This window comes from Blennius ocellaris (assembly GCF_963422515.1).
Source record: "Blennius ocellaris genome assembly, chromosome: 17".
Taxonomy (NCBI): Eukaryota; Metazoa; Chordata; class Actinopteri; order Blenniiformes; family Blenniidae; genus Blennius; species Blennius ocellaris.
The window spans coordinates 24,408,895-24,436,247 of record NC_137666.1 but is presented as its reverse complement, the minus strand read 5'-3'; the positions used below and the strand labels follow the sequence as shown (position 1 = coordinate 24,436,247).

At 50.1% G+C, this 27,353-nt stretch overlaps 1 protein-coding gene across 2 annotated transcripts; it reads right to left on the bottom strand.

Annotated features, from left to right (window-relative positions):
* Positions 1-2,763: 2,763 nt before the first annotated feature.
* On the bottom strand, positions 2,764-23,536 carry galnt16 (UDP-N-acetyl-alpha-D-galactosamine:polypeptide N-acetylgalactosaminyltransferase 16). Of its 2 annotated transcripts, XM_080512771.1 has the most exons (15): positions 23,081-23,532; positions 16,486-16,658; positions 15,135-15,233; positions 14,457-14,524; positions 13,119-13,184; positions 12,891-13,012; positions 12,664-12,751; positions 12,182-12,266; positions 11,970-12,073; positions 11,479-11,605; positions 11,287-11,379; positions 9,329-9,412; positions 7,758-7,884; positions 6,827-6,943; positions 2,764-4,393 (listed from the first exon to the last, which is right to left on the bottom strand). In XM_080512771.1, the coding sequence occupies exons 1-15, from the start codon at positions 23,297-23,299 to the stop codon at positions 4,250-4,252; spliced, it is 1,716 nt and encodes a 571-aa protein (XP_080368897.1). In that variant the 5' UTR covers positions 23,300-23,532; the 3' UTR covers positions 2,764-4,249. The 2 variants fall into 2 exon arrangements, with proteins under 2 accessions (XP_080368897.1, XP_080368896.1); XM_080512770.1 differs by lacking the exon at positions 2,764-4,393 and having other exon boundaries at positions 6,861-7,617; positions 7,679-7,884; positions 23,081-23,536.
* Positions 23,537-27,353: the final 3,817 nt, after the last annotated feature.

The following is a 27,353-nucleotide window of genomic DNA, read 5'->3' as shown; positions in this document are numbered from 1 at the left end:
TGGTCCAGGAACCAGGAGACGGACTGTACCAGAGGTCTGGTCCAGCGACCAGGAGACGGACTGTACCAGTGGTCTGGTCCAGGGACCAGGAGACGGACTGTACCAGTGGTCTGGTCCAGCGACCAGGAGACGGACTGTACCAGTGGTCTGGTCCAGGGACCAGGAGACGGACTGTACCAGAGGTCTGGTCCAGCGACCAGGAGACGGACTGTACCAGAGGTCTGGTCCAGCGACCAGGAGACGGACTGTACCAGTGGTCTGGTCCAGGGACCAGGAGACGGACTGTACCAGAGGTCTGGTCCAGGGACCAGGAGACGGACTGTACCAGTGGTCTGGTCCAGGGACCAGGAGACGGACTGTACCAGAGGTCTGGTCCAGGGACCAGGAGACGGACTGTACCAGAGGTCTGGTCCAGGAACCAGGAGACGGACTGTACCAGTGGTTTGGTACAGGAACCAGGAGATGGACTGTACCAGTGGTCTGGTCCAGGAACCAGGAGACGGACTGTACCAGTGGTCTGGTCCAGGGACCAGGAGACGGACTGTACCAGAGGTCTGGTCCAGCGACCAGGAGACGGACTGTACCAGTGGTCTGGTCCAGGGACCAGGAGACGGACTGTACCAGAGGTCTGGTCCAGGAACCAGGAGACGGACTGTACCAGAGGTCTCGTCCAGGAACCAGGAGACGGACTGTAACAGTGGTCTGGTCCAGGAACCAGGAGGGTCCAGGAACCAGGAGATGGACTGTACCAGTGGTCCGGTCCTGGAACCAGGAGATGGACTGTACCAGTGGTCTGGTCCAGGAACCAGGAGACGGACTGTACCAGTGGTCTGGTCCAGGAACCAGGAGACGGACTGTAACAGTGGTCTGGTCCAGGAACCAGGAGGGTCCAGGAACCAGGAGACGGACTGTACCAGTGGTCCGGTCCTGGAACCAGGAGATGGACTGTACCAGTGGTCTGGTCCAGGAACCAGGAGATGGACTGTACCAGTGGTCTGGTCCAGGAACCAGGAGACAGACTGTACCAGTGGTCTGGTCCAGGAACCAGGAGACAGACTGTACCAGTGGTCTGGTCCAGGGACCAGGAGACGGACTGTAACAGTGGTCTGGTCCAGGAACCAGGAGACAGACTGTACCAGTGGTCTGGTCCCTGGACCAGGAGACGGACTGTACCAGTGGCCTGGTCCAGTTGCTCTATCTAGTCTGTCCTGAACCTCGGATTCAGACCAAAGAGACAGAAAACATTGATTCTCCTCGTCGTTCTATTGGTGTTTTTCACATCCGTGTTGCTTTAGTCTGGAGCCTCGGAGTGGCCAGAGAGAGAAAATTAAAATAATCAAATCAAATCAAATCAAAATAATGTGAATGAGCTTGGGTCTTATATTTCAACATTTGGGCCTTACATAGTGAATTTCTGCTCCTTTCACTTTATTTCTGGACGTGTCTGAATCAAAAGCTTCAACATGAGGAGGAATGGAGGTGTAGAATGATAGGAGGAGGAATGGAGGTGTAGAATGAGAGAACGCAGCTCTGCAGCCGTTTATAATGGAAACCTACTAAAACACGCTGATTAAAGTTCTGATTAAATATACAAAGTATCATATTGTTTTTCTCTCTCTTCTTTGCTTATTCCATCTTGTCAATGCTTCTCTTGTTTTGTCTTTTCCATTTCCTTTTTGTTATTGTATTTACTGGATGAGTCAAACTGTCTGGAAAACATAAAACAATACAATGCTCATCAACGAGGGCTGTGGGCGGGACTAATCAGCAAGGGCTGTGGGCGGGGTTAATCAGCAAGGGCTGTGGGCGGGGCTAATCAGCAAGGGCTGTGGGCGGGGTTAATCAGCAAGGGCTGTGGGCGGGACTAATCAGCGAGGGTTGTGGGCGGGGCTAATCAGCAAGGGCTGTGGGCGGGGTTAATCAGCAAGGGCTGTGGGCGGGACTAATCAGCGAGGGTTGTGGGCGGGGCTAATCAGCAAGGGCTGTGGGCGGGGCTAATCAGCGAGGGCTGTGGGTGGGACTAATCAGCTAGGGTTGTGGGCGGGGCTAATCAGCAAGGGCTGTGGGCGGGGTTAATCAGCGAGGGCTGTGGGCGGGACTAATCAGCGAGGGTTGTGGGCGGGGCTAATCAGCAAGGGCTGTGGGCGGGGCTAATCAGCGAGGGCTGTGGGCGGGACTAATCAGCTAGGGTTGTGGGCGGGGCTAATCAGCAAGGGCTGTGGGCGGGGCTAATCAGCAAGGGCTTTCTAACCTTGACCCTAATACAGTTTAAAGTTATTGCTTTTCCTCTCCTGTGGCTGCAGATGAATTCTGCTGCACTGGAAGGATCTAGAACCTCCCGGTACTTAATGTTTGGTTTCATACACCATCGCATTTTCCTAAAGGTTTCATTTATGTCTGTCCGATATACCTTTGTTTCACTTCGTTTCTATTGTCAATTTTGGCATTTTTGTTATTTTCATGAATGTCTATTTGTGTGTGTGTGATTGTGTGTGTGTGGATGGGGGGGGGGTGTTTGAGAAGTTATTGAGTTCAGAAAAAGAAAACTGGGTTTGATTTACCCTGAGAAGAATATATACAATGTTGAAAACTCAATAAAAAAATACATGGGGGAAACAAAAAAAAGATTGAAATCTTAAATGAATTTGTTGGAAACTTTTAAAGACTTGAAGCAAAAGAAAGGATGAATTCCAAACACAGTGATGGACGGATGAAGAGGAGAAATGATGAAGCATGAAAGTGAAGGATGTGAAATCACAAAGACACAATATGACTCTTTATTTTACAAATGACAGCCAAGTCTCTGTTTACACATTTGTTCAAACAACATATTGGGAACTTTACACAAACACACGGCGAGAACCGATATTTACAGAAACAAACATAAAATTATTCTTTGGGTCTGACCATGCGAAACAATAAATAATGTTCCTGACAGTCTTGGCATGGTGCGTTCCACAAGACCGTGGTGGAACGTTCCACAAGACTGTGATGGTATGTTCCACATGGCCGTGGTGGAACATTCCACAAGACCGTGGTGGAACGTTCCACATGGCCGTGGTGGTACGTTCCACATGACCGTGGTGAAACGTTCCACATGGCCGTGGTGGTACGTTCCACAAGACTGTGGTGGTACGTTCCACAAGACTGTGGTGGAACGTTCCACATGGCCGTGGTGGAACATTCCACAAGACCGTGGTGGAACGTTCCACATGACCGTGGTGAAACGTTCCACAAGACTGTGGTGGAACGTTCCACAAGACTGTGGTGGAACGTTCCACAAGACTGTGGTGGAACGTTCCACATGGCCGTGGTGGAACGTTCCACATGGCCGTGGTGGAACGTTCCACGAGACCGTGGTGGAATGTTCCACATGGCAGTGGTAGAACGTTCCACATGGCAGTGGTGGTACGTTCCACAAGACTGTGGTGGAACGTTCCACATGGCCGTGGTGGAACGTTCCACATGGCCGTGGTGGTACGTCTCAGACGGTCGTGGTGGAATGTTCCAGACAGTGGTGGTGGAACATCCCAGACGGTCGTGGTGGAACATCCCAGACGGTCGTGGTGGAACGTTCCAGACAGTGGTGGTGGAACGTTCCACACGGTCGTGGCGGAACGTCCCAGACGGTCGTGGTGGAACGTTCCAGACAGTGGTGGTGGAACATTCCACACGGTCGTGGTGGAACGTCCCAGACGGTCGTGGTGGAACGTTCCACACGGTCGTGGTGGAACGTCCCAGACGGTCGTGGTGGAACGTTCCAGACAGTGGTGGTGGAACGTTCCACACAGTTGTACCGCTCTGTAAAGAAAGTAGAAGAATTCATCCCGTCCAGTGACGATGGAGGAGAGCAGCTGCTACAGTGAAGCTCAAACACGGCGGCCAGGACAGACGAACACGAAGGAACGGTGAGGTGAACGCCAGGGGAGCTCCAGGTGAGGTGTGGTCCAGGTGAGGTGTGGTCCAGGTGAGGTGTGGTCCAGGTGAGGTGTGGTCCAGGTGAGGTGTGGTCCAGGTGAGGTGAGGTCCAGGTGAGGTCCAGGTGAGGTGAAAAGCTGGGATCAGGTAGAAGAAGCTCTGCACACATGAAGCCTCTCATGTTGTCACCAGCTCATCAGGACAGCAGCAGCTGGAACATCAGTCCGGGGCTCCGGGGAGGAGGACACCAGGGGTGACGACTCAGAAGTGATGACTCGGGACTCCCAGGCCGGCTGGCCACCAGGGGGCGACACTGAGTGAAGACCAGGGCTCAGGTGATGACTTGGGGCTCCCAGGCTTGGCTGGCCACCAGGGGGCGACACTGAGTGATGACAGGGGGTCCAGTGGGGGTCTGACTGTCCAGGCAGAGGCCGCTGACCAGGTGCTGCAGGGCCGAACCTTTAGGCTTCCACTTCTGCAACGACAGTGACCACAGGTCATTCACTGACCACTGCACCAGACCCTAACCTCACTGTGAGGCCAGATCACTGACCACTGCACCAGACCCTAACCTCACTGTGAGGCCAGAGCACTGACCACTGCACCAGACCCTAACCTCACTGTGAGGCCAGAGCACTACTGACCACTGCACCAGACCCTAACCTCACTGTGAGGCCAGAGCATTACTGACCACTGCACCAGACCCTAACCTCACTGTGAGGCCAGAGCACTGACCACTGCACCAGACCCTAACCTCACTGTGAGGCCAGAGCACTACTGACCACTGCACCAGACCCTAACCTCACTGTGAGGCCAGAGCACTGACCACTGCACCAGACCCTAACCTCACTGTGAGGCCAGAGCATTACTGACCACTGCACCAGACCCTAACCTCACTGTGAGGCCAGAGCACTGACCACTGCACCAGACCCTAACCTCACTGTGAGGCCAGAGCACTACTGACCACTGCACCAGACCCTAACCTCACTGTGAGGCCAGAGCACTGACCACTGCACCAGACCCTAACCTCACTGTGAGGCCAGAGCACTACTGACCACTGCACCAGACCCTAACCTCACTGTGAGGCCAGAACACTGACCACTGCACCAGACCCTAACCTCACTGTGAGGCCAGAGCACTGACCACTGCACCAGACCCTAACCTCACTGTGAGGCCAGAGCACTACTGACCACTGCACCAGACCCTAACCTCACTGTGAGGCCAGAGCACTGACCACTGCACCAGACCCTAACCTCACTGTGAGGCCAGAGCACTACTGACCACTGCACCAGACCCTAACCTCACTGTGAGGCCAGAGCACTGACCACTGCACCAGACCCTAACCTCACTGTGAGGCCAGAGCACTACTGACCACTGCACCAGACCCTAACCTCACTGTGAGGCCAGAACACTGACCACTGCACCAGACCCTAACCTCACTGTGAGGCCAGAGCACTGACCACTGCACCAGACCCTAACCTCACTGTGAGGCCAGAGCACTACTGACCACTGCACCAGACCCTAACCTCACTGTGAGGCCAGAGCACTACTGACCACTGCACCAGACCCTAACCTCACTGTGAGGCCAGAGCACTACTGACCACTGCACCAGACCCTAACCTCACTGTGAGGCCAGAGCACTACTGACCACTGCACCAGACCCTAACCTCACTGTGAGGCCAGAGCACTACTGACCACTGCACCAGACCCTAACCTCACTGTGAGGCCAGAGCACTACTGACCACTGCACCAGACCTTAACCCCACTGTATGGCCAGAGCACTACTGACCACTGCACCAGACCCTAACCCCACTGTGTGGCCAGAGCACTGACCACTGCACCAGACCCTAACCTCACTGTGAGGCCAGAGCACTACTGACCACTGCACCAGACCCTAACCTCACTGTGAGGCCAGAACACTGACCACTGCACCAGACCCTAACCTCACTGTGAGGCCAGAGCACTGACCACTGCACCAGACCCTAACCTCACTGTGAGGCCAGAGCACTACTGACCACTGCACCAGACCCTAACCTCACTGTGAGGCCAGAGCACTACTGACCACTGCACCAGACCCTAACCTCTCTGTGAGGCCAGAGCACTGACCACTGCACCAGACCCTAACCTCACTGTGAGGCCAGAGCACTACTGACCACTGCACCAGACCCTAACCTCACTGTGAGGCCAGAGCACTGACCACTGCACCAGACCCTAACCTCACTGTGAGGCCAGAGCACTACTGACCACTGCACCAGACCCTAACCTCACTGTGAGGCCAGAGCACTACTGACCACTGCACCAGACCCTAACCTCACTGTGAGGCCAGAGCACTACTGACCACTGCACCAGACCCTAACCTCACTGTGAGGCCAGAGCACTACTGACCACTGCACCAGACCCTAACCTCACTGTGAGGCCAGAGCACTACTGACCACTGCACCAGACCCTAACCTCACTGTGAGGCCAGAACACTGACCACTGCACCAGACCCTAACCTCACTGTGAGGCCAGAGCACTGACCACTGCACCAGACCCTAACCTCACTGTGAGGCCAGAGCACTACTGACCACTGCACCAGACCCTAACCTCACTGTGAGGCCAGAGCACTACTGACCACTGCACCAGACCCTAACCTCACTGTGAGGCCAGAACACTGACCACTGCACCAGACCCTAACCTCACTGTGAGGCCAGAGCACTACTGACCACTGCACCAGACCCTAACCTCACTGTGAGGCCAGAGCACTACTGACCACTGCACCAGACCCTAACCTCACTGTGAGGCCAGAGCACTACTGACCACTGCACCAGACCCTAACCTCACTGTGAGGAGGGGCACTACTGACCACTGCACCAGACCCTAACCTCACTGTGAGGCCAGAGCACTTCTCAGGTGAACAGTTCCTCACCTGTCGGGGCTCTTTACTGTTGCAGGGCTCCATCTTGACCTTTGACCCTGCTGTGAAGGCCGAGATGGCCAGACAGAGGTCCTGCTGGCGGATGAGCGGCTCGATCAGCTCCCACCTCTGCAACCAGGAAGCAACAACAAACCTCCATAAACACTACAAAATAAAATCATACGACCAACACAAAAACGGTGGTATTTTATGAATATAACGATAAAGGTGAATCACTGTGTACTTGTACGTCTTTCTACGTACTTCTATGTTCTTCTTCTGTCTCGCTGGAACTTTTCCCCTTTGCACAGAAACTTTTCAAACGCGACGTGTTTTTTTACTCATTTTGATGTTTGTGGGTTTGATATCAGCGCTCAGGTGTCACGTGACCGACACAAGTCATAGACGGATGCAACGGAGAGAATTCAGTCATTTTTCAAAGTAAAAGATTGTTTCGACTTGGGTCATAAATAAAATGGAAATAATGTAAGTGATTTATTCTTTCAGTCCGGGTTCCGGACAACAATATAACCTACCACCTCTCAGCTCTGAACCTGGTACCTGGACCCTCCTGATGGTACCTGGACCTTCCTGATGGTACCTGGACCCTCCTGATGGTACCTTGACCTTCCTGATGGTACCTGGACACTCCTGATGGTACCTGGACCCTCCTGATGGTACCTGGACCTTCCTGAATGGTACCTTGACCCTCCTGATGGTACCTGGACACTCCTGATGGTACCTGGACACTCCTGATGGTACCTGGACCCTCCTGATGGTACCTGGGCCTTCCTGAATGGTACCTGGACCCTCCTGATGGTACCTGGGCCTTCCTGAATGGTACCTGGACCCTCCTGATGGTACCTGGGCCCTCCTGAATGGTACCTGGACCCTCCTGAGTGGTACCGATCCCAGAACCCTTCCAGCCTTGTTCAGTCCTGACCTGTGATTGTGGCCTGGTTCCTCCAGCCCCCCTGCACTCTGCCAGGCCCAGGCCGTCACTGCCTCGCGTCTCCAGACACAGAGCTCCCTGTTTCAGCAGGCTGGACACGGCTTCCTGCTCGGGGACCCTGAGGGACACCGACAGAACGGAGGGAGGACAAGTCCTCATCAGAACCAGGAGGAACAACCAATCCTAATGTTCCTTATGACAGAGGGATCTCAGGAAATGATTAGTTACAATGGCAGAGGCCAGGTACTCAGTTACTTAGAGCAGTGTTTTTCAACCTCTGCTCCGCGGCACACTGGTGTTCCGCGAGATCTCGTCAGGTGAGCCGTGGGAAATTATTCAATTTCACATTTTTTTCTAAAAAAACATTTGCTCTCACAGCGACAGTGTGTTGCAGAGTAATCATGTATAAATACTCTTCACCACTAGAGGGCAGCACAGAACTTTGCCGGTGAAATGTAAAGTGACAGACGTCAGTGTGGTTCATCTCCACCTCCTGCTACCATCTTGTATCAAAGTACTGTGTCAGTGACAGTGATGGAGAAGTTTTTGAAAAGGAAGAATGTGAACCAGGATCTCAGCTCTTCATCCATCAGATGAAGAGCTGATCATTCTTTAATACAAACTCAAAAAATGTCACGCGTTCCTGTCCAGTCAGTTATATTTAGATCATTAGAGATGAACCCAAGGAGGTCATGACCCCCCAGGGGGGCTGAACAAGAGCAACCACACAGCATTCACTTGGTCAAATTTCTGTGTCAATTCAGACTCTTGGCTCCTCCAGACTAACGGCTAACAGCTACAGGCTAACAGACAAACATCCGTCCATATTCCAACAGGTGAGGCTAACAGCTAATAGCTAACAGACAAACATCTGTCTATCTTCTAACAGGTGAGGCTAACAGCTAACTGCTAAGACAAACATCCATCCATCTTCTAACAGGTAAGGCTAACAGCTAACTGCTAACAGACAAACATCCGTCCATATTCTAACAGGTGAGGCTAACAGCTAATGGCTAACAGACAAACATCCGTCCATATTCTAACAGGTGAGGCTAACAGCTAACTGCTAACAGACAAACATCCGTCCATATTCTAACAGGTGAGGCTAACAGCTAATGGCTAACAGACAAACATCTGTCTATCTTCTAACAGGTGAGGCTAACAGCTAACTGCTAAGACAAACATCCATCCATCTTCTAACAGGTAAGGCTAACAGCTAACTGCTAACAGACAAACATCCGTCCATATTCTAACAGGTTAGGCTAACAGCTAACTGCTAACAGACAAACATCCGTCCCTCACAGAGCAAAGACACACACACACACACCTCGGAGAAATTTAGGCCCCGCCCACACCACACTTGTGTTTCATGTCACCATCATTTTAGTTTGATCGTCCACACAGCGCAGACTTTAGGAGCTCAAAAACATCATGCCAAAATATAAATATGGTTTCTACTGACTGTGTGTACTGACAGCAGAACTGGTGAACTTATGAACTGGTGAACTTATGAACTGGTGAACTGATGAACTGGTGAACTGGTTTGAAGGATTAAAAGTTACCTGAGCTCAGGATAGACGTTTTCCATGTACCAGCGGAAAGGTTTACAGTTCAGCTTCCTGCGCAGTGTCAGCCGCTCCGTGATGCTGCGACAGGAAGTAAAACACAGGAGGTAAAACACAGGAAGTAAAACACGGGAGGTAAAACACGGGAGGTAAAACTCAGGAGGTAAAACTCAGGAGGTAAAACTCAGGAAGTAAAACACAGGAAGTAAAACACAGGAAGTAAAACACAGGAAGTAAAACACAGGAAATAAAACACAGGAGGTAAAACACAGGAGGTAAAACACAGGAAGTAAAACACAGGAAGTAAAACACAGGAAGTAAAACACAGGAAGTAAAACACAGGAGGTCAGCTGAGACAAACTTTTAATCAAGAAGTTGAGTTTTTGAGTCATCGAGACACTGAGTCATTGAGTCACTAAGACACAAAGTTATTGAGACACTGAGTCATCTAGTCACTGAGACACTAAGTTATTGAGTCATTAAGTCATCTAGTCACTGAGACACTAAGTTATTGAGTCACTGAGTCATCTAGTCACTGAGACACTAAGTTATTGAGTCATTGAGTCATCTAGTCACTGAGACACTAAAGCCCCGTTTCCATCGCACAAAAATGCGGGGACGGAACGGAGCGGTACGGAGCGTAACCGGAAATCATAACCGGAGCCGAATCCGGTACCCGTTTCCACCGCAGAAAGGAGCTTTAAAAGTGGGCGGGGCTTAAGAGCTCCGCAGATGTGTGACGTTACAACAGTCGTCTCAGCCTGGCTGCAGATCTAGATCTTATGAATCCTCTGTTGTTGTTTACATCCTCCACTTTGCACTTGTTGTTCAGTTAACTGTTATTTTTTGCAGCAGCAGAGCTGCAGCCGCAACTTCCGTGTTTGTTCTGAGAGAGCGAACGCTCCGGCGACTTGCCCCGCACCCGAGCGCCCCCCGGTTGGCCGCACGGGAGCCTTGAGCTTTCTGCTCAAACGCAGGAGCAGCCACTCCACTCCGGCGCTGATCGCGCTCCGGCAGCTCCGCGCCAGAACACGGAGGCTTCGAGCTTCTCTACATTGCCTCCATGGTCCATCCCCGCGATGCACTGACCGTGGTTAAACGGAACGCTGACCACCTCTGCCTCACGTTTGAACAGAAAGCTAAAGACTCCCGTGTCGCCGCGCAGACCCACACACCGTGGGTCTGTGGTTTCTGTTCAATGCAGAGAAGCTTGGAGCCTCCGTGTTCCGGCAGCGATCAGCGCCGGAGTGGAGTGGCTGCTCCTGCGTTTGAGCAGAAAGCTCAAGGCTTCCGTGTCCCGGAGCGGCGCACCCCACGACTGACGCTATGCTGCAAACAAAAAGCTCCAACGTCATGCAAAGTCCCAAGCCCTATGACCAACACTTAAGTTGAGCAGCAAAGAAAAGAAAAGGGGAAAAAAAAACAAACAACCAGTGCAAAGCTGACCACACTGACAGCAGAGGATTCATCCAGCCGACACATTCAAATATTGAAGGCGTGTCGTAAATCACTGACCAATCAGCAGACGGCTCCTCGAGCTCAGACCCGTTCCATGGTCCTGGTACCCCGACGGAGGGGGAGTGCAAAAGCGACCGCCTTTGGAGCGGCTTGGAGCGGTTGTTTCCACATTCCTGCGGTGGAAACGCGAACCGGAACGGACTATACTGGTCTATCCCCGCACTTTTTGTGCAGTGGAAACGGGGCTTATGTTATTGAGTCATGGAGTCACTGAGTCACTAAGTCATGGAGTCACTGAGTCATGGAGTCACTGAGTCACCATCTCCTTTCCTATCCACCTTTCCTGATATGACATCATCTAGGGGTTAAGGAAAAGCGGACAGGAGAGGAGACAGGAGGGTCCACTAGGAGTAGAGTCTCAACAATCTCAACAGAGTCCCAGTGGAGGACCAGTAGAATCCAGTAGAAGCTCAGCTGGACAGACATGAAGGACCAACCTGCCGAAAGCTTTTCCCTGAGCCGACGGCCGCGCTGAGTAGTAGTACTGCTTATACTCATCCATCCACACCTCAGCCGCCCGCCGCGTGTTCCTGGGGGGGGGGGGGGGGGGGGGGGGGGGGGAGTCACACACTGTCTGTGTTTACCTGACGAATGTCTGCGGTTGTCATGACAACCGTCCACACACTCACTTGATGTACGTCAGCGCGTTTCCCTCGGGGAAGTCGTACGGGTGTCGCTTCCTGAACACGTGACCGACTCTGCTGCAAGGCAGGATCTCCAGGCTGCCGCCACACATCCACACCCGGAACGACAGCTCTGCACGCACACGCACGCACGCACACACACACACACGCACGCACGCACGCACGCACGCACGCACGCACACACACACACGCACGCACGCGCGCGCACATACACACACACACACACACACACACGTCAGATTCTTTGAACTTGCTTTCCTTTTAAAAAAGTCTTTTTTTTTCCTCCCAGTTTGTCAGATTCCATTATTCCAGTTGTACACTTCATTTCCATTCTACTTTAGACACATTTGACATTTTCAGAACTTCTGCCAGGAGGGAAGAAAGGAGCCCAAATGAACGAATGAACAAAGCGATCGTCATGCGTCACACTTGTTGGACGAGCGGCGGTGGACGTCTGACCGGAGGACGGCGCTCACCGAAGTTCTCTCCTCCCCAGATGTCCATGTGAGTGTCGTACTGCCCCAGGTGGTTGAACCAGCTCCGGTCCATGACGAAGATCCCCCCCGCGATGACCGGGGTCCTGGACACAGAGGACTCTCACTCTCTCTCTCTCTCTCTCTCACTCTCACTCTCACTCTCACTCTCACTCTCACTCTCACTCTCACTCGCTCCCTCACCCACAACCCACCTGATTGGCTGCGTGGGGTCGCTCCTCGCCATCTTCTGCTCGATGGGAATCTGCTCCCACTTGAAGTGGAGACTCCAGTCGAACCCTGACGCACAAAAACAGCACCAGATTCCTCTGCAGCATAATTCAGCACAACACTGTCTCAAGCAGCAGCAGCGAGGACGACGGGAGCAGCCTGCAGGCGGATGTTCTTCTGGAATCTGGAGCTGGATTCTTCTAGAATCCCCCCCGGTGGCCGCCTGCAGGCTGCTCCTGCAGATTGTTCTAGAATCCAGATCCACTCAGTGAATCTGGATTGTTCTAGAATCCAGATCCACTCAGTGAATCGCTTCGTTTCCAGACTCACTTTATCCTTTTGGAGCGTCAAGATCCAATTCAGGAATAACCATGTGATGTCACGTAAACAAGAGCTTCTACAGTGTGTGTGTGTGTGTGTGTGTGTGTGTGTGTGTGTGTGTGTGTGTGTGTGTGTGTGTCCAGACCTCCTCTCAGGTCAGCAGAAGCAGCCAGGTAGGCAAAGTTGTCCAGACTGATGACGTCGATGATCGGACTGACCACTCGAGTGTGATCCTGAAACACAACATATGACTGAGCAATTCAAATGATCGCAGCTGACTGTGGGTGTAGCTCCAGCTGACTGGAGGGTGTAGCTCCAGCTGACGGAGGGTGGAAGGTGTAGCCCCAGCCGATGGAGGCCAGTTGTTCTCACCTCTTTGACTCGTTGGATGAGCGGCTGCAGCCAGTCGGTGTTCACCTCACAGTGACTGTCCAGGAAGGTGAGGATGGAGGCGGAGGCGGAGTTCGCTCCACGCACACGAGACCGGATCAGACCTGAAGGAGCAACGACACCCAGTTTAACAGACCTGACGGAGCAACGACACCCAGTTTAACAGACCTGATGGAGGGAACCCCCCCACACACACACACACACACTCACCCTCTCTCCGGCTGTTCCTCAGGCAGCGCACTTTAGGAACCAGAGACAGAAGCTGGCAGTCGTCAGCTGGAGAAGAAACACAAACATCAATAAACATCAAGGGGTAACAACACTCTAACTGCACCCTGTTGGTGCACTGTGGGGCAGTTAGCAGCTGGGTTAGGGTTACCGTGGGGCAGTTAGCCGCTGGGTTAGGGTTACCGTGGGGCAGTTAGCCGCTGGGTTAGGGTTACTGTGGGGCAGTTAGCAGCTGGGTTAGGGTTACTGTGGGGCAGTTAGCCGCTGGGTTAAGGTTACTGTGGGGCAGTTAGCAGCTGGGTTAGGGTTACTGTGGGGCAGTTAGCAGCTGGGTTAGGGTGACTGTGGGGCAGTTAGCAGCTGGGTTAAGGTTACTGTGGGGCAGTTAGCAGCTGGGTTAGGGTTACTGTGGGGCAGTTAGCCGCTGGGTTAAAGTTACTGTGGGGCAGTTAGCCGCTGGGTTAAGGTTACTGTGGGGCAGTTAGCAGCTGGAATAGGGTTACTGTGGGGCAGTTAGCCGCTGGGTTAAGGTTACTGTGGGGCAGTTAGCAGCTGGGTTAGGGTTACTGTGGGGCAGTTAGCAGCTGGGTTAGGGTTACTGTGGGGCAGTTAGCAGCTGGGTTAGGGTTACTGTGGGGCAGTTAGCAGCTGGGTTAAGGTTACTGTGGGGCAGTTAGCAGCTGGGTTAAGGTTACTGTGGGGCAGTTAGCAGCTGGGTTAAGGTTACTGTGGGGCAGTTAGCAGCTGGGTTGGGGTTACTGTGGGGCAGTTAGCCGCTGGGTTAGGGTTACTGTGGGGCAGTTAGCCGCTGGGTTAAGGTTACTGTGGGGCAGTTAGCCGCTGGGTTAGGGTTACTGTGGGGCAGTTAGCCGCTGGGTTAAGGTTACTGTGGGGCAGTTAGCAGCTGGGTTAGGGTTACTGTGGGGCAGTTAGCGGCTGGGTTAAGGTTACTGTGGGGCAGTTAGCAGCTGGGTTAGGGTTACTGTGGGGCAGTTAGCCGCTGGGTTAGGGTTACTGTGGGGCAGTTAGCAGCAGGGTTAGGGTTACTGTAAGGCAGTTAGCAGCTGGGTTAGGGTTACTGTGGGGCAGTTAGCAGCTGGGTTAAGGTTACTGTGGGGCAGATAGCAGCTGGGTTAGGGTTACTGTGGGGCAGTTAGCAGCTGGGTTAAGGTTACTGTGGGGCAGTTCACAGCTGGGTTAGGGTTACTGTGGGGCAGTTAGCAGCTGGGTTAGGGTTACTGTGGGGCAGTTAGCAGCTGGGCTAGGGTTACTGTGGGGCAGTTAGCGGCTGGGTAAAGCGTATTTAGGAGGTTCACTCACGGTCGGAGCTGAAGTCGTCTATCAGCAGAACCTCCTGGATCAGAGCTGGAGGACTTCTCATCAGGACACTGAGACACAAACCACAGGACGTTTGTCATCTTCATCATCTTTCCCTCTTCATCACCTTCCTCATCTTCATCATCTTTCCTGCTTCATAATAAGCTCGGGTGATGCATTCAAGTACATCTTGAACCCGACTGAATGTTCCTCTTTAGAACACGTGACCTGGAGGAGTGAACATACTGAGAGGCTTCAACCACCTCGAAGGGTCGTTTCCATCACCTCTAAAACTATCAGCAGCAGTACCAGCACCAGCACCAGCACCAGCACCAGCACCAGTACCAGCACCAGCACCAGCACCAGCACCAGCACCTTTGAGCCAAAGCTACTGAGTTAACACTGCGCTAACTAGCTTGTACTGCTACGCTGCTGCAGTCAGTGAATCAGTGTGACACAGGAAGTGGACAACCTGATGTCTCCGTCCTACAGGAAGTGGACAACCTGACGTCTCGGTCCTACAGGAAGTGGACAACCTGATGTCTCCGTCCTACAGGAAGTGGACAACCTGACGTCTCGGTCCTACAGGAAGTGGACAACCTGATGTCTCCGTCCTACAGGAAGTGGACAACCTGACGTCTCGGTCCTACAGGAAGTGGGGATTAGGGTGAATCTTTTTACCTCTTGATGGTGCGGAGGAGGGTGGAGCGAGCCTCATTATGGAACGTGATGATGACGCTGGTGGAGGGGAGGGTGGAGTCATAGTTCACTGCTGCACACCTGTACACACACACACACACACACACACACACACACACACACACACACACACACACACACACACACACACACACACACACACACACACACACACACACACACACACACACACACACACACGTCAGATTCTTTGAACTTGCTTTCCTTTTTCTTTTCCCCCAGTTTGTCAGATTCAATTATTCCAGTTGCATATTTCATCATCATCGTTGCTGTGGTGACGGGGAACATCTGGTTGCCTGGTAACAGTTGCAGAGATTTAAGCCGCTTGGCATTGCCGAGGTCATTCAGGTCAAATACATGAAGTGAAATAATCCCACATGGCTGAATCACTGCTTCAGAACGATTCACTGCTTCATAATGAGTCACTGCTTCATAATGAGTCACTGCTTCATAACGATTCACCGCTTCATAACGATTTACTGCTTCATAACAATTCACTGCTTCATAACGATTCACTGCTTCATAATGATTCACCGCTTCATAACAATTTACCGCTTCATAATGATTCACTGCTTCATAATGATTCACCGCTTCATAACAATTTACCGCTTCATAATGATTCACCGCTTCATAACAATTTACCGCTTCATAATGAGTCACTGCTTCATAACGATTCACTGCTTCATGAGTCACTGCTTCATAATGAGTCACTGCTTCAGAACGATTCACTGCTTCATAATGAGTCACTGCTTCATAATGAGTCACTGCTTCATAACGATTCACCGCTTCATAACGATTTACTGCTTCATAACAATTCACTGCTTCATAACGATTCACTGCTTCATAATGATTCACCGCTTCATAACAATTTACCGCTTCATAATGAGTCACTGCTTCATAACGATTTACTGCTTCATAACGAGTCACTGCTTCATAACGATTCACTGCTTCATAACGAGTCACTGCTTCATAATGATTCACTGCTTCATAATGAGTCACTGCTTCATAACGATTCACTGCTTCATAATGAGTCACTGCTTCATAACGATTTACTGCTTCATAACGATTTACTGCTTCATAATGATTCACTGCTTCATAATGATTCACTGCTTCATAATGATTCACTGCTTCATAACGATTCACTGCTTCATTCTCCCGTTCACCTGCAGGCACAGAGACCAGCCTGACTGGACGAAGCGCCGGCGCTGCTCACCTGTAGTGGCGTGTGTCCCTGATGACTGCTCACCTGTAGTGGCGTGTGTCCCTGATGACTGCTCACCTGTAGTGGCGTGTGTCCCTGATGACTGCTCACCTGTAGTGGCGTGTGTCCCTGATGACTCGCTCGCTGCCCAGCCGGTCGCTCTCCTGCAGGTTGAAGGCGTGCTCCCGGTACGGGTCGTCTCCCGCTCTCAGCTGCTTGGCCGCCAGGTAGGCCTGCTCGTCAAAGGCGCCCAGGAGCTGCTCCACCCGGGGGGGCGGGGTCACCTGCAGGGGGCGCCGCACAGTAGGAAGCAGGAGATGATGGGAGGGAATTGGTTTTCTTAATAATACTGTCGTCTCGTCCTATTGGCCGATTCGACGCCGATTACAACCATGACGACTAGTTCCCATTCGCCGCAGCGCCCAAACCATTCAGAAAACAATCAATGTTAGCTTCACGTATCAGTCTTAAGGTGGAATCAACAATCAATCTTAAGGTGGAATAAACAATGAGCCTTAAGGTGGAATCAACAATCGATCTTAAGGTGGAAACAATCAGCCTTAAGGTGGAATCAACAATCAGTCTTGAGGTGAAAACAATCAGCCTTAAGGTGGAATCAAAAATTAGTGTTAAGGTGGAATCAACAATCACTGTTAAGATGTTGTTTGTTGGATAGCCTCAGCCTTTAGCTTCTTTTGATGCTAACTGCTAATGGTAAGATATGGTTGCTGAGCCTCTGCTGAGTTCTGATGGCTGGTGACCCCTTGTGACCTCCACCCCCCTGGAGCAGTGCGCCCCCCAGTGGACAAGTAGGGACATTACTGCTTCTGCTCCTATGAATGTATTAAAGTTAAGTTCACTTTGCTGCCTGGTTTTATATCGACACTGTATGTTTGGCTTGACTGTCATATTGTTCCAACACCCTGGACACTGAACACTGAACACCCTCCACACTGAACATTAAACACCCTCCACACTGAACATTAAACACCCTCCACACTGAACATTAAACACCCTCCACACTGAACACTAAACACCCTCCACACTGAACACCCTCCACACTGAACACTCTCCACACTAAACACCCTCCACACTGAACACCCTCCACACTGAACACCCTCCACACTGAACACCCTCCACACTGAACACCCTCCACACTGAACACCCTCCACACAGAACACTCTCCACACTGAACACCCTCCACACTGAACACCCTCCACACTGAACACCCTCCACACTGAACACCCTCCATGCTGAACACACTGAGCACACACTGAACACCCTCCACACTGAGCACACACTGAACACCCTACACACTGAATGCACACTGAACACCCTCCACACTGAACATTAAACACCCTCCACACTGAACACTCTCCACACTGAACACCCTCCACACTGAACATTAAACACCCTCCACACTGAACACTCTCCACACTGAACACCCTCCACACTGAACACCCTCCACACTGAACACCCTCCACACTGAACACCCTCCACACTGAACACACTGAGCACACACTGAACACCCTACACACTGAGCACACACTGAACACCCTACACACTGAATGCACACTGAACACCCTACACACTGAATGCACACTGAACACCCTACACACTGAATGCACACTGAACACCCTCCACACTGAACACCCTCCACGCTGAACACACTGAGCACACACTGAACACCCTACACACTGAGCACACACTGAACACCCTACACACTGAATGCACACTGAACACCCTACACACTGAATGCACACTGAACACAAAGAAACGAAACAATTTGTGCTGAGAACTCGATTAGTTTCTAATGTTTCATGAACAGCTGAACAAGGTTTTCCTGGAAAAAGAGTGAAATGTATTGTAGAAGCAGTGCCAGAACATTACCAGGGTTCTGACATCATCTGTCCCATGTGTACTCTGATTACTTCATGAGAGCTTTTCTGTGCTGGCAACTTCTGGGTGTGTGTGTGTGTGTGTGTGTGTGTGTGTGTGTCAGACTGGAAAAGGTGAAGTCATGTAATCAAATTTAAACAAATTGCACACAAGAACTAATGAGGCACATTTATTGAGTTTGGAGTTCAACTCTTCCAAACTACAGTGTGTTTATCTCATCTGGAAATGATTTGTACATTTTGTAATGAGGGAGAGAAGAGTTCTCTATTGAAGACAGTGTGTGTGTGTGTGTGTGTGTGTGTGTGTGTGTGTGTGTGTGTGTGTGTGTGTGTGTGTGTGTGTGTGTGCGCGTGTGTGTGTGTGCGATTGAGCTTCTAATCCGAGGTCAGACAAGAAGAACAGCACGATTAGCAGAATGTTTCTTTCTCCTCAGGTCAGTTTGAGGAATTGTTGCCGAGTCAGTAAAAGAAAGTCTGAACCAAAAGACGAGGAACAGCAGGAACAGATCCCGAGAGACTGGATATGAAAAACATATCAATGGTATCAACAATCAAACTTAAGGTGGAATCAACGACCACTCTTAAGGTGGAATCAACAATCAAACTTAAGGTGGAATCAACGACCACTCTTAAGGTGGAACCAATTAGCCTTAAGGTGAAATCAATGACCAATCAAAAGGTAGAATCATCAATCAGTCTTAAGGTGGAATCACGAATTAATCTTAAGGTTGTATCAACTATTAGCCTTAAGGTGGAATCAACGATCAACCTTAAAGTGGAATAACCAATCAAAATTAAGGTGGAATCACCAATCAAACTTAAGGTGGAATCAACGATCAATCTTAAGGTGGAATCAACAATCATCCTTAAGGTGGAATCTACAGTTAGTTGAAGGTGGTATGTGATAAACAAGACAGAGCGTTACAGTATGGTGGTGCAAGTGGAGGCCTGCAGTCACTGAAGCACCAGGAAAACGGAGGCCAAAAGGTGGAGGCAGGACACGACAAGAAACTGCTTCTTGTCCCGAGACTGACGTAGAACACTGACCACCTGAAGGCCGTAAAATTATTCAAACTGTAGCAACAGAAAACACTGAGCTTTGACCCCACCACCCCCTGCAGCGCTGCAGTGTGGCTGCTAGCAGGTGTGGCTCAGGTTACCTGGGCTCAGGGCGGGGCAGCTGCAGAGAAGGGGGTCCCTCAGGGCCATCCATCTAAGTTCTGGTCCAGTTCTGGTCCAGGTGTGACCCGGGTGTGGTGACCCCATTATGACCTGGACTCCCCCTGAGGCAGTGCGCCCCCCGGTGGACCAGGTCAGAACAGGAGTGACTCCTATAAACATCCTGACGGGAACCTTCAGGTTTGCCTCTCGTATCTACGTTGTTCTACGGTTTTGATGTTGCCGCTCACTGAGTTTGAGTTTGTTACTGAGTGACCGGGCGGAAAAAAAGTGGAAAACAAAAGCGGCGGTCGGAGACGTGACGGAGGCGTGACGGAGGCGTGACGGAGGCGTGACGGAGCGACCAGCACCAAGCATGTGAGTGGAAACATCCAGAGAGTTTGAGGCCGATGACAACATGACTGGTTCTGGTCAGACGGGGGTAGGGGTAGGAGGAGAAGGAGAAGAAGAAGGAGAAGAAGAAGAAGAAGAGAAAGAAGAAGAAGACTCCCAGAGGAAGGAGAGACGGAGCGACGGAGAGTTTCCTCCTCAGCTCTCTCCTCCACTTCAGACTGCTCCAACGAGAAACAGCCAAAGAAAAGTGACGCAAAGAAAGAAGGACAAGAGATAAAAGGACAAATCTACACTGACGTGTCAGGAAACTGTTCAACCCTCAACAAGTCCAGTCACTAGTCACTGGTCGCTAGTCACTGGTCACTGGTCACTGGTCACTGGTCACTAGTCACTAGCCACTAGCCACTAGTCACTGGTCCACACGGACTGGACAGACAGACCGAAAGAAAGAAAGAAAGAAAGAAAGAAAGAAAGAAAGAAAGAAAGAGGAAGAGAAGAGGAAGAGAAGAACAGTGGGTCTGAAGAGCTTCAGCCAACATGATCAAACTAAACATCGTCTGGTGACAAAGGTCAAAGGTCAACGACCTCCACAAACAACATGATGAGACTGGAGCTACAGTCTGGACTGTCAGGACAGAAACAGACCAGATCCTATAATGACAGGCTACAGACAGAAACAGACCAAGACCCTGTAATGACAGGCTACAGACAGAAACAGACCAGACCCTGTAATGACAGGCTACAGGCAGAAACAGACCAGGCCCTGTAATGACAGGCTACAGACAGAAACAGACCAGACCCTGTAATGACAGGCTACAGGCAGAAACAGACCAGACCCTGTAATGACAGGCTACAGGCAGAAACAGACCAGACCCTGTAATGACAGGCTACAGGCAGAAACAGACCAGGCCCTGTAATGACAGGCTACAGACAGAAACAGACCAGACCCTGTAATGACAGGCTACAGGCAGAAACAGACCAGACCCTGTAATGACAGGCTACAGGCAGAAACAGACCAGACCCTGTAATGACAGGCTGCAGGCAGAAACAGACCCAAGCCCTGTAATGACAGGCTACAGACAGAAACAGACCAGACCCTGTAATGAAAGGCTGCATACAGAAACAGACCAAGGCCCTGTAATGACAGGCTACAGACAGAAACAGACCAAGGCCCTGTAATGACAGGCTGCAGGCAGAAACAGACCAGGCCCTGTAATGACAGGCTACAGACAGAAACAGACCAAGGCCCTGTAATGACAGGCTACAGACAGAAACAGACCAGACCCTGTAATGACAGGCTACAGACAGAAACAGACCAAGGCCCTGTAATGACAGGCTACAGACAGAAACAGACCAGATCCTGTAATGACAGGCTACAGACAGAAACAGACCAAGGCCCTGTAATGACAGGCTACAGACAGAAACAGACCAAGGCCCTGTAATGACAGGCTACAGACAGAAACAGACCAGACCATGTAATGACAGGCTACAGACAGAAACAGACCAAGGCCCTGTAATGACAGGCTGCAGGCAGAAACAGACCAGACCATGTAATGACAGGCTACAGACAGAAACAGACCAGATCCTGTAATGACAGGCTACAGACAGAAACAGACCAGACCATGTAATGACAGGCTACAGACAGAAACAGACCAAGGCACTGTAATGACAGGCTGCAGGCAGAAACAGACCAGACCCTGTAATGACAGGCTACAGACAGAAACAGACCAAGGCCCTGTAATGACAGGTTACAGACAGAAACAGACCAGACCCTGTAATGACAGGCTGCAGGCAGAAACAGACCAGACCATGTAATGACAGGCTACAGACAGAAACAGACAAGACCCTGTAATGACAGGCTACAGACAGAAACAGACCAGACCCTGTAATGACAGGCTACAGACAGAAACAGACCAGACCCTGTAATGACAGGCTACAGACAGAAACAGATCAAACCCTGTAATGACAGGCTACAGACAGAAACAGACCAAGACCCTGTAATGACAGGCTACAGACAGAAACAGACCAAGACCCTGTAATGACAGGCTACAGACAGAAACAGACCAAGGCCATGTAATGACAGGCTACAGACAGAAACAGACCAAGACCCTGTAATGACAGGCTACAGACAGAAACAGACCAAGACCCTGTAATGACAGGCTACAGACAGAAACAGACCAAGGCCCTGTAATGACAGGCTACAGACAGAAACAGACCAGACCCTGTAATGACAGGCTACAGACAGAAACAGACCAAGACCCTGTAATGACAGGCTACAGACAGAAACAGACCAAGACCCTGTAATGACAGGCTGCAGGCAGAAACAGACCAGGCCCTGTAATGACAGGCTACAGACAGAAACAGACCAGACCCTGTAATGACAGGCTGCAGGCAGAAACAGACCAGGCCCTGTAATGACAGGCTACAGACAGAAACAGACCAGATCCTGTAATGACAGGCTACAGACAGAAACAGACCAGATCCTGTAATGACAGGCTACAGACAGAAACAGACCAGACCCTGTAATGACAGGCTACAGACAGAAACAGACCAGATCCTGTAATGACAGGCTACAGACAGAAACAGACCAGACCCTGTAATGACAGGCTACAGACAGAAACAGATCAGACCCTGTAATGACAGGCTACAGACAGAAACAGACCAGATCCTGTAATGACAGGCTACAGACAGAAACAGACCAGATCCTGTAATGACAGGCTACAGACAGAAACAGACCAGACCCTGTAATGACAGGCTACAGACAGAAACAGACCAGACCCTGTAATGACAGGCTACAGACAGAAACAGACCAGATCCTGTAATGACAGGCTACAGACAGAAACAGACCAGACCCTGTAATGACAGGCTACAGACAGAAACAGACCAGGCCCTGTAATGACAGGCTACAGACAGAAACAGACCAGACCCTGTAATGACAGGCTGCAGGTGTCTGTTCTTGCCGGGTGTTGTTTCCTCACAGGTCTCAACAGAATGTGTGTTTGTGCGCGAGGCTTATGGAAAGCTGCTTACCTGAGGCACACCTCCATCACTCTCTCTCTCTCTCACACACACACACACACGCACACACACACACACACACGCACACACGCACACACGCACACACGCACACACGCACACACGCACACACACACACACGCACACACGCACGCACGCACGCACGCACACACACACACACACACACACACACACACACACACACACACACACACACACACACACACACACACACACACACACACACACACACACACACACACACGGCTCGGGGGACTCACTATGAGCGGGATGGTCCGGTCGTCCCGGTGGATCTCCAGCCGTCCCGGTCCCGGTCCCGGCCCCGGCCCCGGCCCCGGGGCTCCGGGGCTCCGGCCCCGGGGCTGAGCCGCGGACGAGGCGGGAGACTGCGGCTTGTTGTCCTGCCACAGGTAATAAAACGTCCCGAGGATCCAGGCGACGGTCAGAATGGCGATGGCGTTGGCCCGAATCCTGCGCATGGTGAGTCCATACGGAGCACGAGAGGCTGGTTCCGGTCGGTGCGGGGGGTGGAGGAGGGGTGGAGGAGGGGGTGGAGGAGATGATGGAGGTGATGGAGGCGATGGAGCAGGAGGAGGACGAGAGCAGCTGGTTCAGCTCCGTCCGCCGCAGAAGGTGCAGCCTCCCCCCGGTGAACCGCAGCGCAAACACACCGACCGGAGAGCCTCCCCGTCTGTGTGTGTGTGTGTGTGTGTGTGTGTGTGTGTGTGTGTGTGTGTGTGTGTGTGTGTGTGTGTGTGTGTCTGGGATTTGCTCTGACAAGCCACGGTCCTAGCGCCGAAGAGTATCAGCCTCCCTCTCTCTCTCTCTCTCTCTCTCTCTCTCTCTCTCACACACACACATCACACAGGTTCTAGAGGGTCCTCCTCCACCCTCCTCCACCTCCTTCACCCTCCACCTCCTCCACCCTCCTCCTTCTCCACCCTCCTCCACCTTCTCCACCTCCTCCTCCTCCACCCTCCTCCACCTTCTCCACCCTCCTCCACCTCCTCCACCTCCTCCTCCTCCTCCACCTCCTCCTCCTCCACCCTGCAGGACATTAAATTAAAGAAGAAGCAGAATCGATGTTGAAGAGAAAAAACATTCAAATCAAACTGTTTCTGCTCCGACTGATCCAGGAAATCAGGAGGTCTTCTGACCCCCCCTAACAGCCCCCTCCCAAACAGCTACCCCCCCATAAGGAGCAGTGACCCCCCCCCCCTTAACAGCTGCCCCCCATTATTAGCAGTGACACCCCCCTTAAACAGCTGCCCCCCCATGAGGATCCCCCCCCCCCATGAGGAGCAGTGACCCCCTCTTAAACAGCTTCCGACTGGTTTATTACTGATTATTACCGACTGGTTTATTACCGACTGGTTTATTACCGACGAGTTTATTACTGATTATTACCGACTGGTTTATTACCGACTGGTTTATTACCGACTGGTTTATTACTGACTGGTTTATTACTGATTATTACCGACTGGTTTATTACCAACGAGTTTATTACTGATTATTACAGACTGGTTTATTACCGACTGGTCTATTACTGACTGGTTTATTACTGATTATTACCGACTGGTTTATTACCGACTGGTTTATTACCGACTGGTTTATTACCAACGAGTTTATTACTGATTATTACAGACTGGTTCATTACCGACTGGTTTATTACTGATTATTACCGACTGGTTTATTACCGACTGGTTTATTACTGACTGGTTTATTACTGATTATTACCGACTGGTTTATTACCGACTGGTTTATTACTGATTATTGCAGACTGGTTTATTACTGATTATTACCGACTGGTTTATTACCGACTGGTTTATTACCGACGAGTTTATTACTGATTATTACAGACTGGTTCATTACCGACTGGTTTATTACTGATTATTACCGACTGGTTTATTACTGATTATTACCGACTGGTTTATTACCGACTGGTTTATTACTGACTGGTTTATTACTGACTGGTTTATTACTGATTATTACCAACTGGTTTATTACCGACTGGTTTATTACTGATTATTACCGACTGGTTTATTACCGACTGGTTTATTACCGACGAGTTTATTACTGATTATTACAGACTGGTTCATTACCGACTGGTTTATTACTGATTATTACCGACTGGTTTATTACTGATTATTACCGACTGGTTTATTACCGACTGGTTTATTACTGACTGGTTTATTACTGACTGGTTTATTACTGATTATTACCGACTGGTTTATTACCGACTGGTTTATTACTGATTATTACCGACTGGTTTATTACCGACTGGTTTATTACTGATTATTACCGACTGGTTTATTACCGACTGGTTTATTACTGATTATTACTGACTGGTTTATTACTGACTGGTTTATTACCGACTGGTTTATTACTGATTATTACCGACTGGTTTATTACCGACTGGTTTATTACTGACTGGTTTATTACTGATTATTACAGACTGGTTCATTACCGACTGGTTTATTACTGACTGGTTTATTACTGATTATTACAGACTGGTTCATTACCGACTGGTTTATTACTGATTATTACCGACTGGTTTATTACTGATTATTACTGACTGGTTTATTACCGACTGGTTTATTACTGATTATTGCAGACTGGTTTATTACTGATTATTACCGACTGGTTTATTACCGACTGGTTTATTACCGACGAGTTTATTACTGATTATTACAGACTGGTTCATTACCGACTGGTTTATTACTGATTATTACCGACTGGTTTATTACTGATTATTACCGACTGGTTTATTACCGACTGGTTTATTACTGACTGGTTTATTACTGACTGGTTTATTACTGATTATTACCGACTGGTTTATTACTGATTATTACCGACTGGTTTATTACCGACTGGTTTATTACTGACTGGTTTATTACTGACTGGTTTATTACTGATTATTACCGACTGGTTTATTACCGACTGGTTTATTACTGATTATTACCGACTGGTTTATTACCGACTGGTTTATTACCGACTGGTTTATTACTGATTATTACCGACTGGTTTATTACTGATTATTACTGACTGGTTTATTACTGACTGGTTTATTACCGACTGGTTTATTACTGATTATTACCGACTGGTTTATTACCGACTGGTTTATTACTGACTGGTTTATTACTGACTGGTTTATTACTGATTATTACCGACTGGTTTATTACCGACTGGTTTATTACTGATTATTACCGACTGGTTTATTACCGACTGGTTTATTACCGACTGGTTTATTACTGATTATTACCGACTGGTTTATTACCGACTGGTTTATTACTGACTGGTTTATTACCGACTGGTGTATTACTGATTATTACCGACTGGTTTGTTGCCGACTGGTTCATTACTGACTGGTTTATTACTGACTGGTTTATTACTGATTATTACCGACTGGTTTATTACCGACTGGTTTATTACTGATTATTACCGACTGGTGTATTACTGATTATTACGACTGGTTTATTACTGATTATTACCGACTGGTGTATTACTGATTATTACCGACTGGTTTGTTGCCGACTGGTTCATTACTGCTGTATGAAGCGGTGTGGTGGTTCAGTGGTTTGGTCTCTCGCCTCACAGCCTGAAGGTCCTGAGTTGGATTTTCTCTGCAGAGTCTCAGGTTTACTGGCCCTTTAAAATTATTTCAGACCGTCGTGTTACAATCCAGAGAGAGAACACACACACACACACACACACACACACACACACACACACACACACACACACACACACACACACACACACACACACACACACACACACACACACACACACACACACACACACACACACACACACACAAGACCCAACTTGTAAACTTGTAAACTTAGAGCTCAATGATCACCAGTTACAACTGGAAGGGGATTGGCTGAGTTTCCTGTATTATCATAGTGGAATTCTATGAGTGTGTGTGTGTGTGTGTGTTGGTATTCAGGAGAGGACCAACCTGGTGTGGACATAATCCCTGCTTGATGTGTACCTGCTCTCTGACACCGTTTGCATAACACACACACACACACACACACACACACACACACACACACACACACACACACACACACACACACACACACACACACACACACACACACACACACACACACACACACACACACACACACACACACACACACACACACTAGGACTTCATCTACTTTAACAAAACGTCACATTATTTGAAGTTGCTCCATTTCAAAGTTTTTTTTCTCCCAGTTTGTCAGATTAGATTATTCCAGGTGTAGATTTCATTTTCATTCTCATGGAACGCGACACCGATAACACTACAATAGTAACACTACAATAGTAATACTACAATAGTAACACTACAATAGTAATACTACAACAGTAACTCTACAATTCATGGTGGTGCTGGTTCTTCATGGTGGTGCTGGTTCTTCCTGGTGGTGCTGGTTCTTCATGGTGGTGCTGGTTCTTCATGGTGGTGCTGGTTCTTCATGGTGGTGCTAGTTCTTCATGGTGGTGCTGGTTCTTCATGGTGGTGCTGGTTCTTCATGT